At 35.7% G+C, this 15935-nt stretch overlaps 1 protein-coding gene across 4 annotated transcripts in view; it reads left to right on the forward strand.

Annotated features, from left to right (window-relative positions):
* The window catches only part of LOC117420745 (exocyst complex component 1-like), a 49150-nt gene that overhangs the window by 15207 nt on the left and 18008 nt on the right, over positions 1-15935 (forward strand). For 2 of the 4 annotated variants that reach the window (XM_059026695.1, XM_059026698.1), the window contains exons 5-10: positions 41-58; positions 394-581; positions 1191-1418; positions 6346-6478; positions 7003-7112; positions 14005-14151. In XM_059026695.1, the coding sequence (XP_058882678.1) occupies positions 41-58; positions 394-581; positions 1191-1418; positions 6346-6478; positions 7003-7112; positions 14005-14151 (824 nt within the window). The remainder of the gene's footprint in view (positions 1-40; positions 59-393; positions 582-1190; positions 1419-6345; positions 6479-7002; positions 7113-14004; positions 14152-15935) is intronic. The other 2 variants (XM_059026697.1, XM_059026700.1) reach the window with 1 other exon arrangement.

Consider the following 15935-nt stretch of genomic DNA (forward strand, 5'->3'; position numbering starts at 1 on the left):
TTCTATTCTTTACTCTTCTCTCTTACCTTCCACTGGCCAGAGCTTCCTAAAGCTGAAGGTTGGTAAATCTTTCCTATTATTATGCTCATGCTCCATCTACTATATTGATATTGATGTCTCTATATGCCAGAACATGCCATTCCAGTGATTATTTGAGCATTTAGGATAGATAAATCTCTGAATGCTCAAAAATATGTGTTGCCATGTTAATATCTGTGTTTAAGGTGATTGGATTCATAAGACCCAGGGAGTGACGAAGCCCTTGCATTCAGTTTGTAGGCTAAATTAGTTTTCTGTTTGTCTTTTATTGTAGCACAACCAAGGATTTTTTTTTTTTTTTACAGTTCCCAGTTACTTGAGCTTGACAAAGTTTGCTGTCTTATTTTTGTAAAGAATCCGTCCCAAGTGGAGAGAATCAGAGTGTGGCAGGAGGGGATGAAGAAACCCTGGACGATTACCAGGAACTCAATACAAGGGAAGAACAAGACATTGAGATAATGATGGAGGGCTGTGAATATGCCATCTCTAATGCAGAAGCCTTTGCAGAAAAATTGTCAAGTGAACTGCAAGTGCTAGATGGGGTGAGTTGTATTTTATTTATTTATTTATTTATTTATTTATTTATAAAAAAAATAATACATCATCACTGTTAGACCTATAATTTTGAAGACAAAAAAAACACAGATCAGTATATTAACACTAACTGCCCAGCACAGCCACTTCTAAGTATCAAATGAATCGTTATCAAAAACAGAGAAATCCCACTGGTTCACCTAGTAAAAGCAGTGTTTGGAGTGCATAACATGAGTGTGATTCGATTCATTTTTGTGCTAAGTTGATGATCTTAGCTGAGGGTCTACAGGGATTGGTGCTTTAACCTTTGTATTACCACAGGGTTAGGGAGGAAAATCGGCTATTAAAGTTCACTTCATTGTATTTCAGTTACTGCTGCTGGTCAGGTAAGTCCAAGGCTGGGCCTCGCTTTGTTAGTAAAAAGAGGCAATTTGGCTTGGCAGCTGAAACAGAGGTCGCTCAGTGACGTTCAATCCTGCTGAAAAAATGGGCATAATTGATTAACTGAATAAAATAAGCACTTTTAGTAGATTATCAGTTGTCTTTGTAGATATTATAAATAGACCTGCAAATTATGCACACGTTTTTTTTTTGGTTTTTTTTTTCCCCCACTTAAGGCCAACATTCAGTCCATCATGGCGTCTGAGAAGCAAGTGAACATCCTGATGCAGCTGCTTGATGAGGCTCTGAATGAAGTGGATACGATTGAGGGGAAGCTGAGCAGTTATGAGGAGATGCTGCAGAGTGTGAAGGAGCAGATGGACCAGATCTCCCAGAGCAATCACCTTATACAGCTCAGCAATACCAATAACGTCAGGCTCCTGGATGAGATTGAATTCCTCGTGGTAAGCAAAAGCTCTCAGGGAAACTCCAAATTACTTTCTGTGGTTTAAAAAAAGAAACAGAATTATTAGAGTACAAAAATGACCAACCACCAGGTTTCATACTTTTACAGACTCCTTGGCTCAGTACATGTAAGCCAAATACAGAAGTTGTTAGTAAGTGTAATGTATGAGAAAGGTAGAAGTTTGGTTAATAATTAAGATGTGGTTTCACAGACCACAATTGGCACTAATCTTGGACTACCTTACCTAAGCAGTGTTCGCGCTAGGTCGCGCCATTGCGCCAATGGCCCCCTGAAATAAAAAATGTCCCGCTGAATTTCTCTTAACGGGCCTGTGTGTCCCCCTCCCCAGACGCAATACCAATAAACTGTATTATAAATCACACACTTAAGGATTAGACGCACAAATATCTTTACAGTGAAAATAACTTATTTTAGGTAAATATAACTGACCGTAACGTGACAAAACTATTTATTAAAAACAAATGTACATCCTGTAAAGCTTGCACCACTAGCATGTAAGTGTCCTGAAGTGTCGTTAGTAACTGAAGAGTTGAAACAGCTGCTCTGATTTGGTGTAGGAAAGGTATTAGGCATTGCTGTCACAGCATGGGGGACTTGTTCCTGAAGACTTGCATGAAGAAATGTATTTATTTCCCTTTTTGCATTGCATCCGTGTTTGTTGCGTAATGAGTGAGACTAAGATCGCTCTTGTGTCCAGAAACTGAAATACTGTACCTGTCTTAAACTCCAGCATCATTTTACATGGAATGTGAAAAAGCCTTGGCTGTTTGGAAACATACAGCTTAAAGCTTTTTACAGGACAATTTTTTTAAAATCTGGCTGTGAGTACATTCGTATATCAGGTATTGGAACTGTCTTAAGACCACCTTGGTGATTTCTGGTCTGTAATGCTGATGTTCGAGTGACATATTCACAGCCAGTGCCATCGGTAAGTACAACAGTTATTTTTACAGAGATTAGCTGTGTTTTTGTTTCCTCGTCTACAAAAGAAAAACTGTACTCGACCCATACTTTAAGAGCAAGTTAGTAGATGTTTTTTCACTCAGTTCTAGGCGTATACAGTTTCTTCAGATCTGTTCTTGAAATCGGCTTTTTATGATTTACATAATTTTTTATAATTTGAGCCACAAGAAGCTAAAAGTTAACGTATTAATGAGCATTCAGATGTTTACAAAACAGCAATACATGTACATATATTGCACTCTAAAGGTTTATTTAAAAAAGGAGTATTTTTCTGATAGCCCCAAACTTGAGTGTTACTCTGTATATAACGTCACTTTGCAAAGCACATCTGACAGTGGTAATGGTGTTATATACAAGTACATTAAATGTAAAACTGATTCAAACAAGTGTAGCACTGTGTGTTTTATTTCTATGCACATACATATCAATTCATTGCTTTCACATTTTTTAAACGTTAAAAAAGGAAAAACTGAATAAAGTACTGAAAACAAGATTCAACACTATTCTCAAAACTATGGCAAGCCAAATGATCATTTAGGGATATCTCAAATTGCATTTTGAGATATCTGTAAAACATTTCCAGATATCTTAAATTGAATTCCAGATATCTTTAATTGTGCAGTTTTTAAGATATCTAAAATTAATTTAACCCTTTGCAGTCCATTTATTAAGTGCGCGTCAGGTCCAATTTATTTTCACACGCGCAGATAATTTTAGACGTGCTGTTCAAATGTATTTTTTTTTCACAGTCAAACGGGTTTAAAATGCCTTGCATATCAACAAAGCACTCACTAGGCATCTCCAGCACCGCCCCACCCTTTCGTTCGCTATCGCTTTCACATATGCTAAGAAATAAATAATAATAATAATAATAATAATAATAGTCGTACATACCGATCAATCATCTCCTGATCACTCATTTTATCACCAAACTCCTCAATAATGCAATCCAAGTCATTATTTTATTACTATAACATCTAAAAAAAACTCCATGATAGTCTCTGTGCGCTGATACAGTAACAGCCAGCTTGTTTCCTTATGACTGCCCATATGGGATGCCAGGGGCAAGTATGACTATTCATGAGCTACGCCTTTTTTTTTTTTTTTTATCAGCTTGTCTCGGCTCCTGTTGCTCCCATTCGGCCATTGAATGGTTTTCTCGGCTTTTTCCGGAGAAAAAACGACTAGAAACCCGTTTTTTGCGTTTTTATGATGATGTCGGACAGGGTCAGACAATGGACCGGATAGGAATAATTGCAATGTCGGACCAGGTCCGACAATGGACTGCAAAGGGTTAAAGATATCTGTAAATCAATTTGAGATATCTAAAAATGAAATAAAGATATCTCAAATTGATTTACAGATATCTTTAAATACTATGGAAACCGTGTGGATTGTGCTAGCATGGCCTTGCCAAACTGTCATTTAGAGATATCTTAAAATGAGGGTTTTAAAGATATCTGTAAATCATTTAAAGATATCTCTAAATAACTTCCTGTTCATTTAAAGATATCTGTAAATCATTTAAAGATATCTTCAAATAACGTCCTGTTCATTTAAAGATATCTGTAAATCATTTAGAGATATCTCGAAATAGCTTCCTGTTCATTTGAAGATATCTTCAAATGATTTAGAGATATCTCTAAATAAACAGAAAGTTATTTGAAGATATCTTAAAATGATTTACAGATATCTTTAAATGAACAGGAAGTTATTTTAAGATATCTTCAAATGATTTACAGATATCTTTAAAACCCTCATTTTAAGATCTCTCTAAATGACAGTTTGGCGCACCATGCTAGCCAGATCCACATATTATTTAAAGATATCTGTAAATCATTTGAAGATATCTTAAAATAACGTCCTGTTCATTTAAAAATATCTGCAAATCATTTGAAGATATCTTTAAATATCATCCTGTTCATTTAGAGATATAACTAAATAACTTCCTGTTCATTTGGAGATATCTTTAAATAGACAGGAAGTCCATTGAAAAAATAGAGCATTTTCACAGGAAGTCATTTCCAGATATCTCGAAATAGCTTCCTGTTCATTTGAAGATATCTTCAAATGATTTAGAGATATCTCTAAATGAACAGGAAGTTATTTGAAGATATCTTAATGTTTTAGAGATATCTCTAAATGAACAGGAAGTTATTTTGAGATATCTAAATGATTTAGAGATATCTCTAAATGAACAGGAAGTTATTTGAAGATATCTTCAAATGATTTAGAGATATCTTTAAATGATTTACAGATCTCTTTAAATGAACAGGACATTATTTAGAGATATCTCTAAATGATTTACAGGTATCTGAAAAGTATTTCAAGATATCTCAAAAACATTTAGAGAGATCTTAAAATGATTTAAATATATCTAAAAATGCATTTTAGATATCTCATTTAAAGCTCAATTTAAAGATATCTGTAAATCATTTTAGATATCTTAAAATGATTTAGAGATATCTTTAAATATTTGAAGATATCTTCAAATATTTAGAGATATCTTCAAATATTTAGAGATATCTATAAATGAATTTGAGATATCTCTAAATGATAATTTGGCTTGCCATACAAAACAGCAGTCTGTATTCCATAGTGCTGTTGGTCCTACAGTTTTACACTTACATTTGTGTGGCTGTTTCCCCCAAAACAAAGAAACATAGTTTATGACTTGAAATTAAATCAGCGATAATACAGTATTGCGTCTTTCTTAACAGCTTGTCTGTACAAGTTTAAATTCCAATTGAAATTAACTAGGGTTCCACCTGTAATTTGTAACTTACGTTTCTTATCAATAAATTCAAATTCACTGTCTTATCTCTTCACACAAAGTAAAAAAGTTTTTTTAATTAATAAAAATGCAGCTACCAACAATTACTAAGCACGAAACCCCAGACCCACAAGCAGATAAGAACTTGAACATGTGGAAACACATTGTAGGATAGAAACAAAAATGATATCCCTCTTCCCACAGTATGTAATGAGTAAAAGTTAAATACATTAATATTCTTTATTTATTCATCTTTTACGTTTGCTTTTATAATTTCTATATATTGTGTATATAAATCAGTGGTCACAAACCCAAAATAAATGTTACTTTTCTTAATATAGTGTTGCAAACATATAGTAACTAAATAAAAGTAACTAAATAAAAATAAACATACCGTACAGTGCTAAAGTGTACATACTGTAACAGTTACACCCCTGCTGTTTTTATGTATTTATTGTTAGCAAACACAGTATTGTAGTAAACTTGTTCAAATGTAACTTACCTGTCAGAAATTGTTTTTAGGCTTCTTGTTAGTGACAGAAAAGTAGGACAGTATCCCACTGCACTTTTTATCAGACATCACTATCAATGGTGTAGTGGGAAATAAAAGTGTGGAGTTGAACAGATAGATTGAACAAATAAACATTAACAGATTGATTGCTATTGTCTTTTCCAATGAGCACACAGAGAGGCTGACATATTGACCCCCTCACTTAAGAAAATGCCCCCCTAAAATTGAGAGGGGGCCACATTGACCCTCAATCTGTGAGTCCTGAAGCAAACACTGCCTAAGGTAACGTTATATAGCCCAAGATTATTGTTAATCGCAGTCTGTGAAACCTTAGGTATAAATCCTTGGTGAGTCACACTTTCATTTTTACCTATATATTCTTAACTTCTCATTTGTTTAACTTTATAAACATGCAATAGAAGTTATTGAGGTTATTATAATCTAGGTCAGTGGTACTCAACTCTGGCCCTCGAGGTCCAATCCAGTCCAGGTTTTTACTCCAAGCAGGTTCTAGTGTAGTTACTTGAAGCTGCTAAGAGTACCACTGATCTAGGTAATGGTTTTGCTGGTCTAGCCCTGAATGACTGAGAACTGCTACTCCAAATTTTATAAAACTGCATGGATGTCAACTGTCAATTAAATGTTGTCATTTTATAGAATCATATGGACTTGTCAAAAGGTCATATAAAGGCACTGCAGGATGGAGATCTTTCTTCATCAAAGGGCATTGAAGCTTGTACTGATGCTGCGGAAGCACTTTTGCAGTGCATGAATATAGCACTCAGACCAGGTACTGTTTATTTGAAAAATATTTGAACAAATGCCAGACTTTTGTGGTTCTATGGCAGGGTTGAGGCCTGCCTTGTAAATAAATGTTTGGTGATCGGTTAAAAACCATCCCTGCCAACTCAATGTGAACATGTGGCTGGGGTCTATTGATTGAACGGTTAATGATCAATCAACCCCTCAGCCACATGCTATAAAGCCCAGCTTCTCCTTGTTAGTAGGGAGGAGTGGAGAGAAACCATGAGAAGTGAGTTTTTGTTTGTGATATTTTATTTTTGTCTCTGTATAGTTTAATGAAGTCTGCCCAGCCTGCACAGTTTTTTTTTTTGTTTCTTTGTGTTTTGTTTATTAAAAGTGTGCATACAAGTGGGTACCGAAGAAATGTAATGTTGTCTTGTTTTTCTGTGCTTGCACCCTCAGAAAACCAGTGGGATAAGATTGCTGTGATTGCTAGTTTATTTAACTGACTGAAAAAATGTGGCCCTGGTATACATGTTTTCTGAATCGTTCGCTCTCTCTCATTGACAGGACATGACAAGCTTCATGCCGTGAAACAGCAGCAACACCTGTTCAATGATTTGCGGGAACAGTTTGCAAGGAGACTTGCCAACCATCTCAACAATGTATTTGTTCACCAGGTATATCTTCTTTATTATAGTTTTATTTCAGAATGTAGAATTTAGTTTTTGCATTATGGGTGGATTGTATTCATTATGCTTCTAAAAGTTCCTTTGGTCATGTTGTAATATGAAGAGCACTTAGGATACTGGTATTTAACTTTATAAAAAGCTAAAAATGTATAAATTAGGCCATGTACAATTGTCAGGATTTGCTTCCACAGATACAGTTTGTATTACAATTGGCGCTGTTCTGTTGCTGAAATTGAAAATATTGGGATATTTTATACATATCAATACCATTACTGATTTTTCCCATTAGGGTAACCAAAACAAAAACGATTTAAGTAATTGAACATCTTCATGAGCGGCAACATCCCCCCCATCTCGAAATATTAGAGGCACATGTCTTGTTAAAAGTTTGGATTGGATCACTTTAAGTAGACCTCCTTATTGATAATATTTCAATAAAAATCACACTCATTGTTTCACTATACAGTAATCTGTCACGTATCCGACTGTGGTGGGGCCAGAGTAAGGGCGGAAATGTAAAAAGGCGGATAAATTAATCATGTTTCAAATACCATTATACACAGCTGTAGGATTGCAACAAAGGGTACATTTTGACCTTTGAAGGTTCTGAACACATTACCGAAGGAAGGTTCCAACCTTCAATGGTACTAATTTGCATAGTTTACTGGTGACGTCACCATAGCTACTTGTTTATAATTGATTGAAAATCCTATTATTTTACAGGTAATCCATCTAAATGGAATAAAACATTCACATGTAGTTTAAAAATATGTTATAGAACAGTAATCATGTTTTTATAATTTAAATAAAAATACATGTTGTTTATGTACACGTAATTGATGCTGCTTACGATATATACAGTAAGGTTGCATTGCAGCAGCACCAACTGCAGCGGACTTAGGCAAAACAAAGCTTTATTTAACAGTCACCGTTCCAAGCAGGTTATTGGTCACGTTCACATTTTACTACTACTAAAAATAAAAATATTAATAATAATATCAATTTACGCTTGTCAAGTGACCCTGGAGATTGGTTGTGCGTTGATACATCAACAGTCGCTTGCACAGTTTGCATTCATTTTTCTTTTTGGTCGCCTGGGCATTTAACAAAAACATCCCAAACAGCTTACGCTATACAACGCTTTGCTGTCGAGATGGCGAATGAAGAAATTAAAGTTCTGCCTCTAGATAACACAAGGGGGAGGTGGGGAGGGCCCGACGGTGCTTAGTTTTCTAAATTAAACTTATTAGTGTTGGCGTATATTTTGCAAGTTTCAAACATATTCTGCCATAGCACTTCTCTTACACTGTCTTGTACACTAGGTATTCAGTACATATTTTACTGAAGCACTACAACCGCTATAGGTACCCCCAGTGCTTTGGCATAATATACCCTGCTCCATACACGGCAGTGGCGCCATATAGAGTTGCTACGTATAACGATTAAGTAGTGGATTTTAATACAACTTTTGTTTAAGTAATATGCATTATACAAATCAAAAGATCGAATTTTACATGTGACATTTAATGTGTGATTTATAGTATTCACACATTGTCAGACGGTTTCTGTTAACAGAGGAAAAAAACAAAAAAAACAGTGTGTGCATGCCGCCTGATGAACCTTCAAAGGTTTAGAACTAACTTCGAATTCCTGGCTAGCAAATGAACCTTTGAACACAGCCCTACACAGCTGTAACAATGACTATATTCACACAATTATTGTTCTGAGATTCAGCTTTTATTAGGGAGCTCACCTAAATCCCTTGTTTAGAAAGATACAGGGTATTAATGCTTGTGACAGAGTAGCAGTCTTCCGTGTTGGTGCGTGCATTCGCTGCTGAGTGAGGCAGGAGATCGAGACACAGGTTTAAGTTGATATGCCCTGCAGGCGAACAGGATTTATCTACATATCAACACACTGAACAGCTCACGTGACACTACCAGCAATCTACAATCTATGAACTAATCTCTGTTCAATAATAAACTAACGTTGCCGAAGAGATTGATCATGTTGGATAAAAGGTTAGGGTGAATATGTGACGGCCGGATACACGATGGATTACTGTATGTATAACTAAAATATATACTGGTGACACAAGAACAGCCTCCTTCATATTTTTGGCAGCATATTTTTTAAATAAGTCACATGGCCATGAACCAAAAGTTGGGGTTCAAATGATAAGGTGGTAATGTACAGTAATGTACAGTATTTTCATTACTGTTTACTTTTAAGTTTTTGCGACAGCTTACATCCTGTTGTAACCTATAGCCGAAGACACAAGCCACAAGTGTCCTTTAATCATTTTATAGCTACCCTTGTAAATATGTTGTGATGGCATGTATTAAGGTAGGGCTAAGGAAAGGCTTTAAAAACAATTAACAGATAGATTTTTTTTCCATTTTCTCACCAATCATTATTTAAAATGTCTAAAGTAAATTACCAACAATTCATTAAGATTGGGTCATTTTATATGCATTCTGGAACCAAAAAAAGGGTAATGCATTTTAAGAAGACCAGTACATATTAAAATATGTGTTCTTAACCAGTATTTGTGGTCTGATACATATCACGGTACATGAATTTTGTTTTGTGGACTTTTGGAAAGACGTACATCATTTGTTTTTGCATACTCATCCTAGAAAAACACAAATTATTGTCAAAAAATAATACACACGTCCGCTTTTTTTAGTCTTGTATGGCATACAGACAAAAAACAAACATGGTGACCTTTCAATTTTCTAGCTTTAAAACATTTTTGTGTATCTGCTCTTTTAAAACAAAACAAAAATATAGTATGTTTTCTGGAAAAATATGAAGATGTGACCAATTATATGCAGTAAAAAGCACTCGTGAGTAAGGTGGTCAGTCAGCACACCGATTTTTTTCCTACAAGAAATCCGTTTTTAGGAATTAAAAAATGTCTCTGTCTGTGTGCCTCATAGTTTTAGAAGCAGCGTTAGCCCAGTCAGTCCATAATTTTTGACCACTTTTTACACTTACATGCAGCACATTTCGTGTTGACATCGTAACAGGATTTCTGAGAACTGTCTGCTGTAGTGTGGTGTTTTTTTTTCCAGTGTGTCTTTTTTTGCATATGTGGTATATGATCGCTCGTTGTGATCACTTCAGCTTTCTGTGCTAGCACTGCGTGATAGAGGATGTTTTTCTAAACATTTTTCCAAAAAACATTTGGAAGCAAACTTTCCTTTCACTCTGGGTGCTGACATGTTCATACGCGCTGTCAGAAGTGCTGTAAATGATACAAAACATGACGCAAAATGTATGCAGATTAGCAAAATGGTATTGATTCGTCACGCACACGTGACCTTTCTTTAGCCCTACGTTAAGTTTTGAAATGGTATATTAAGTTTAATTATCTATTTGTTTTTAGACCTCTAGTCTGTTAGTTTGTGTGTTTTCATCCTGTCTGTTGTCAATACTTTAATGACTTGCCTTTTGTTTTCAGTCAGTTCATTCACTTCACTCAGACCCTCCCCCACTTCTTTAGGGCTTCCTTTCTTTCACTTCCTGTGAGTACACCCTGTTTTCCATCCTGCTTCACCATTAACTTGAACCTCATCATGCTTCATCAAACTTCAGAACTATACAGTTACATGTGTTGTAATTACTTTACCCATTTAGATATTTAGCACTGTAGTCCTTTAAATAATTCCTCAATGGCATATTGCTAAGGAAAATAAAATTGACTTATAAAGAACTAAGCTTTCCTAGCATTTAAAGTGAACACTTTTTTTTTTTTTTTTAAGTTCTGTCTGAACATTCTTAACATGGGCCATCAATAATTCTATGACTCACTATGTGCTAAAGGTTTGCATCTATTTTTTATTTATTTTTTTAAAATTATATTACCAAAGTCATCCCACATAGGGTGAAACTCAATTTTGGACTATTTTCAGATAAAGTGAAAAAATGAATGACAAAAGGGTGAACCTGAATCTCTGATTAATCAGGGAGATATGAAGAGGATAATGGGCACTTGTGCCTTTCTTGCATTAACATGTGTTAGTAACACTTGTAAAACAAAAAAGGCAAAAGTGGTGCTTTCTGTTTATAGATGGGCAGCAGTGTGGAGTAGTGGTTAGGTCTCTGGACTATTGACCGGAGGGTTGTAGGTTCAATCCCAGGTGGAGGACACTACTGCTGTATCCTTGAGCAAGGTACTTTACCTAGATTGCTCCAGTAAAAACCCAAATGTATAAATGGGTAATTGTATGTAAAATGTGATATCTGTATAATGTGAAATAATGTGATATCTTGTAACAATTGTAAGTCACCCTGGATAAGGGGGTCTGCTAAGAAATAAATAATAATAAAAAAAACAACTGTATAAATGGGTAATTGTATGTAAAAAATAATATGGTACAGTGCCTTGCATAAGTATTCACCCCCCTTGGACTTGTCCACATTTTGTAGTGTTACAACCTGGAATTAAAATGGATTTAATTAGGATTTTTTGTCACTGATCTACACAAAATAGTCCATGATGTCGAAGTGGGGAAAAAAAATCTACATATTTTTCAAAATTATTTACAAATTAAAAACTGAAAAGTCTTGATTGCATAAGTATTCACCCCCTTTGCTGTGACACCCCTAAAATAAGCTCTGGTGCAACCAATTGCCTTCAGAAGTCACATATTTAGTTGAATGGAGTCCACCTGTGTGCAATTAAGGTGTCACATGATCTCAGATTAAATACACCTGTTTCTTGAAGGCCCCAGAGTTTGTTAGAGAGCATATCTAAACAAACAGCATCATGAAGACCAAGGAGCTATCAAAACAAGTCCGGGATAAAGTTCTGGAGAAGCACCAATCAGGGTTGGGTTATAAAAAAATATCCTAAACTTTGAACATCCCCCGGAGCACCATTAAATCCATTATTAAAAAATGGAAAGAATATGGCACAACCGCGACACTGCCTAGAGAAGGCCGTCCACCAAAACTCAGTGACCAGGTAAGGAGGGCATTAGTCAGAGAAGCAACCAAGAGGCCAATGGTAACACTGAAGGAGCTGGAGAGATCCACAGCTGAGATGGGAGAAACCGTCCATGGAACAACTATAACCTGGACACTCCACAAAGCTGGGCTTTATGGAAGAGTGGCGAGAAGAAAGCCATTGCTGAAAAAAAACCATATCAAATCCAGCTTTGGATTTTGCCAAAAGGCATGTGGGAGACACAGCAAACGTGGAAAACGGTTCCCTGGTCCGATGAGACCAAAATTGAACTTTTTGGCCTTAGCCAAAACACTATGTGTGGCGCAAAGCCAACACTGCTCATCACCCTGAGAACACCATCCTCACGGTGAAGCATGGTGGTGGCAGCATCATGTTATGGGGATGCTTTTCATCGGCAGGGACTGGTGAACTGGTCAGGATTGAGGGCAAAATGGATGGAGCCAAATACAGGGAAATTCTAGAGGAAAACCTGTTGCAGTCTGCAAGAGACCTGAGACTGGGGCGGAGGTTCACCTTCCAGCAGGACAATGACCCTAAACACACAGCCAAAGCTACACTGGAGTGGTTTAAAAACAAGAACCTGAATGTCTTAGAATGGCCCAGTCAAAGCCCAGACCTCAATCCGATTGAGAATCTGTGGCAAGACTTGAAAATTGCTGTTCACCAACGGTCCCCATCCAGCTTGACGGAGCTTGAGCAATTTTGCCAAGAAGAATGGGCAAAAATTGCAGGATCCAGATGTGCAAAGCTGGTAGAGACTTACCCAAAAAGACTCACAGCTGTAATTGCTGCCAAAGGTGCTTCTACCAAGTATTGACTCAGGGGGGTGAATACTTATGCAATCAACAAATGTCTTTTTTTTTTGTTTAATTAACTTTTGTGTCACAATAAAAATATTTTGCACCTTCAAAGTGTTAAGTATGTTGTGTAAATCAAATGGTAAAAATCCCAATTAAATCCATTTTAATTCCAGGTTGTAACACTACAAAATGTGGAAAAGTCCAAGGGGGGTGAATACTTATGCAAGGCACTGTATCTTGTAACAATTGTAAGTCGCCCTGGATAAGGGCGTCTGCTAAGTAATAAATAATAATACTAATAATAAATAACCCTTATTCCAGCATGGCAGCCTCTCAGGAGCATTCTGTCACTTGTTAAACACACTTTGTAACAAAGGATTGTTTAGTTGTATTGCCGTGTTTTCAAAAAGATACTGTGCTACTGCAAACAAACAAAAAAAAACTTTAAATATTAACATTACAAAGATATCGCAATTAAAGGAATGATGGAGTTGCCTGGAAACTGAATTTTAAAACAAAACAAAAAAACTTGCATTGCACCATAATGCTATGTAAAATGTGTAAAAATTCAAATGCCAGTTATTTTTTTATGTAAGCTTAAAAATGCTTTTATCATGTAGGGAACCTAAGGCAGTCTTAACTTTCATCTCATTTGTGGCTATTAAGACATAAATGATCTACAAAATATATGAACATGAACTCAAACATAGAGCTTGAATGCTAAACTCAGTACTTATAATGTGAAGGTAAAATGTTTCTGTTCAAAGGAATGATGGTAGAGCTTTTACTCATTTTACTTGCAAATAGTATGTTCACGTTGTGACTTGGACTTCCAAAAATAACTACGCATATATGAAATTCAGTGTTTGTGGCTTGTGTGTGTGTTAACCTCATGCTTCTTGTTTTACTTCATGTGCTCAGGTTGTCATCTGCAACACAGTTCAGTAGATGGGGTTGGCTGCAAATTTTCATTTTTAAAAGTACATAGGAGGTAACAAAATAATTCCAGTAAATCGTATCCAATGTGTATTAGCATCACTTTGTAGGTCTCACATTTTCCTATATCAAAATATATTTGATTTTTAACTGTCTTTGTTTTTCACAGGGTCATGACCAAAGCACTACATCGGCTCAGCACTCTGAGCTGTCCTTGCCCAAGCACAACCCATTGCATCGGGATTTACTCAGATACGCAAAGCTAATGGAGTGGCTGAAGAACACTCAGCATGAGAAGTATGAAGGGTTAACAGGGGTAAGGATGCTGAAAAGTCAAAGTAGTACATTATGTACCAGATTTGTACATATTTACATACAACATGACTTCAAAAACCAAAACGGAACATTAAATGTAAGTTGAAGTCCAAAAGCAAAGCACACTTGAAATTTAATTAAAATCCACCTAATTACACAAAGTATGAAATTTTTATTTTAATTCAATACACGTTAGAAACATGTAAAGATATATAAACCATATCATATACAATCTTAAACTTAACTGTTACAATTTTATTTTTGAAATACACTAATTACTGTATTCCTTTGAATTTAAGACGCACTTTTTAAAGAATTTTTTTCTTCTCAAAAGTATCCTGCGTCTTAATTTCGAGTACAGTATAGTGATGCGTGTATTAAAATCGCCAACAAACAGCAACGTGACTGACTGTCGAGAAAAGACGAACCAAAACCGTTCCTGCCTGATCTGTAATTATCCATGTCATACAGGCAGCCATTTTCAAAGAAGAGTCATTAGCTTCCTGAGGAGAAGCTTTTACAATGTCAGCTTTTCTAACAAACAGTGCCAGTCTTGGGGAGATTGGAAATGCTGATCAGACCCCCATATTTTTCGACATGCTAAGCAATACCACGGTTCACAAATTGGGAGTAAAACAGGCGTGAGAAATCACGACTGAAGAGGAGAAGCAGCACATAACTGTAATGCTTTGTGTGGTAGCACACGGTCGCAAACTGCCTCCATATGCGTAATTGAAGTTGTATCTTTGTAAATGCATATTTATTTGATGTTTTATTTTTTCCTCAAATTGAGGGTGGAAAATTTGGACTGTCTTAAATTCAAAGGAATACGGTATTATGGGTCAGTGTAGTAGAATACACAATTACACGAAAAAAAAAAAAAAAACTTTGAATAGCATATTACATATTCAAGTACATGGAAAAAGCCTTACATATTAGAAGCAAATGCATCTTTTTATAAATGCTGAGACCTGACAAGTGTTAAAAGTAAAACGTTGTTTGCATATTAAACGCAAGGACCCTAATTATGCAATGCTTGTAACAGCAACATTATACTGTAAACGTATTCTGTTTGAAATTGTTGCCTTTTGTTGCCTTGTTTTTAGCTAATGTTAACAGATGCCTGTTTGAGTTCCCCTGTAATGACTGCACACAACAGCTTCACCACTTCTGGGAGCATGGCACTGGCAAACTTTAAATAAAACTGAAATAAAATAAATGTATATAGCAAGTGCTAAAAGAAGAAAGCCAAACTTGTGTAACATTGAAATTATAAAGGTCATTTAACTTTATCAACACTATAAAGACCTACTAAATGCTAAGCAGAACAACACAGTGGCTATTAAGAAAAAGCAAGAATACTTTTAACAGAGTTCTTTTTAAACTCTGGACTGCAGTTCAATGTAAAACATCTACTGTTGACTTTTTATGAATGGGTGGAGAAGCGTTACATTTGCACTGACCATTAAAAGTACAACCAGGTATGTTCTTTGTTTTGAATAATTTACAGGTTATTGAATAAACAAAGTAACTTGACTTAGATTCATCTGATGTCAGTACTAATGGCTAATGGTAAGAGCGAGGACTAGAGTTTGGGTAATCGAATACACAGAAATATTGGACCCTGTGTATTTGAATAGGTAACTATTCCAAATTCCCATCCCTACAAATGTTACAGATAACAATTCAGAAAAACATGGTACTGGCATCTGAATAATTTTTATCCTAATTTGAAGATTGTGAAACAGCAGGTCCTTACAAAGCACCATCAAGGTTATCATACAG

This window comes from Acipenser ruthenus, chromosome 1, assembly GCF_902713425.1.
Source record: "Acipenser ruthenus chromosome 1, fAciRut3.2 maternal haplotype, whole genome shotgun sequence".
Taxonomy (NCBI): domain Eukaryota; kingdom Metazoa; phylum Chordata; class Actinopteri; order Acipenseriformes; family Acipenseridae; genus Acipenser; species Acipenser ruthenus.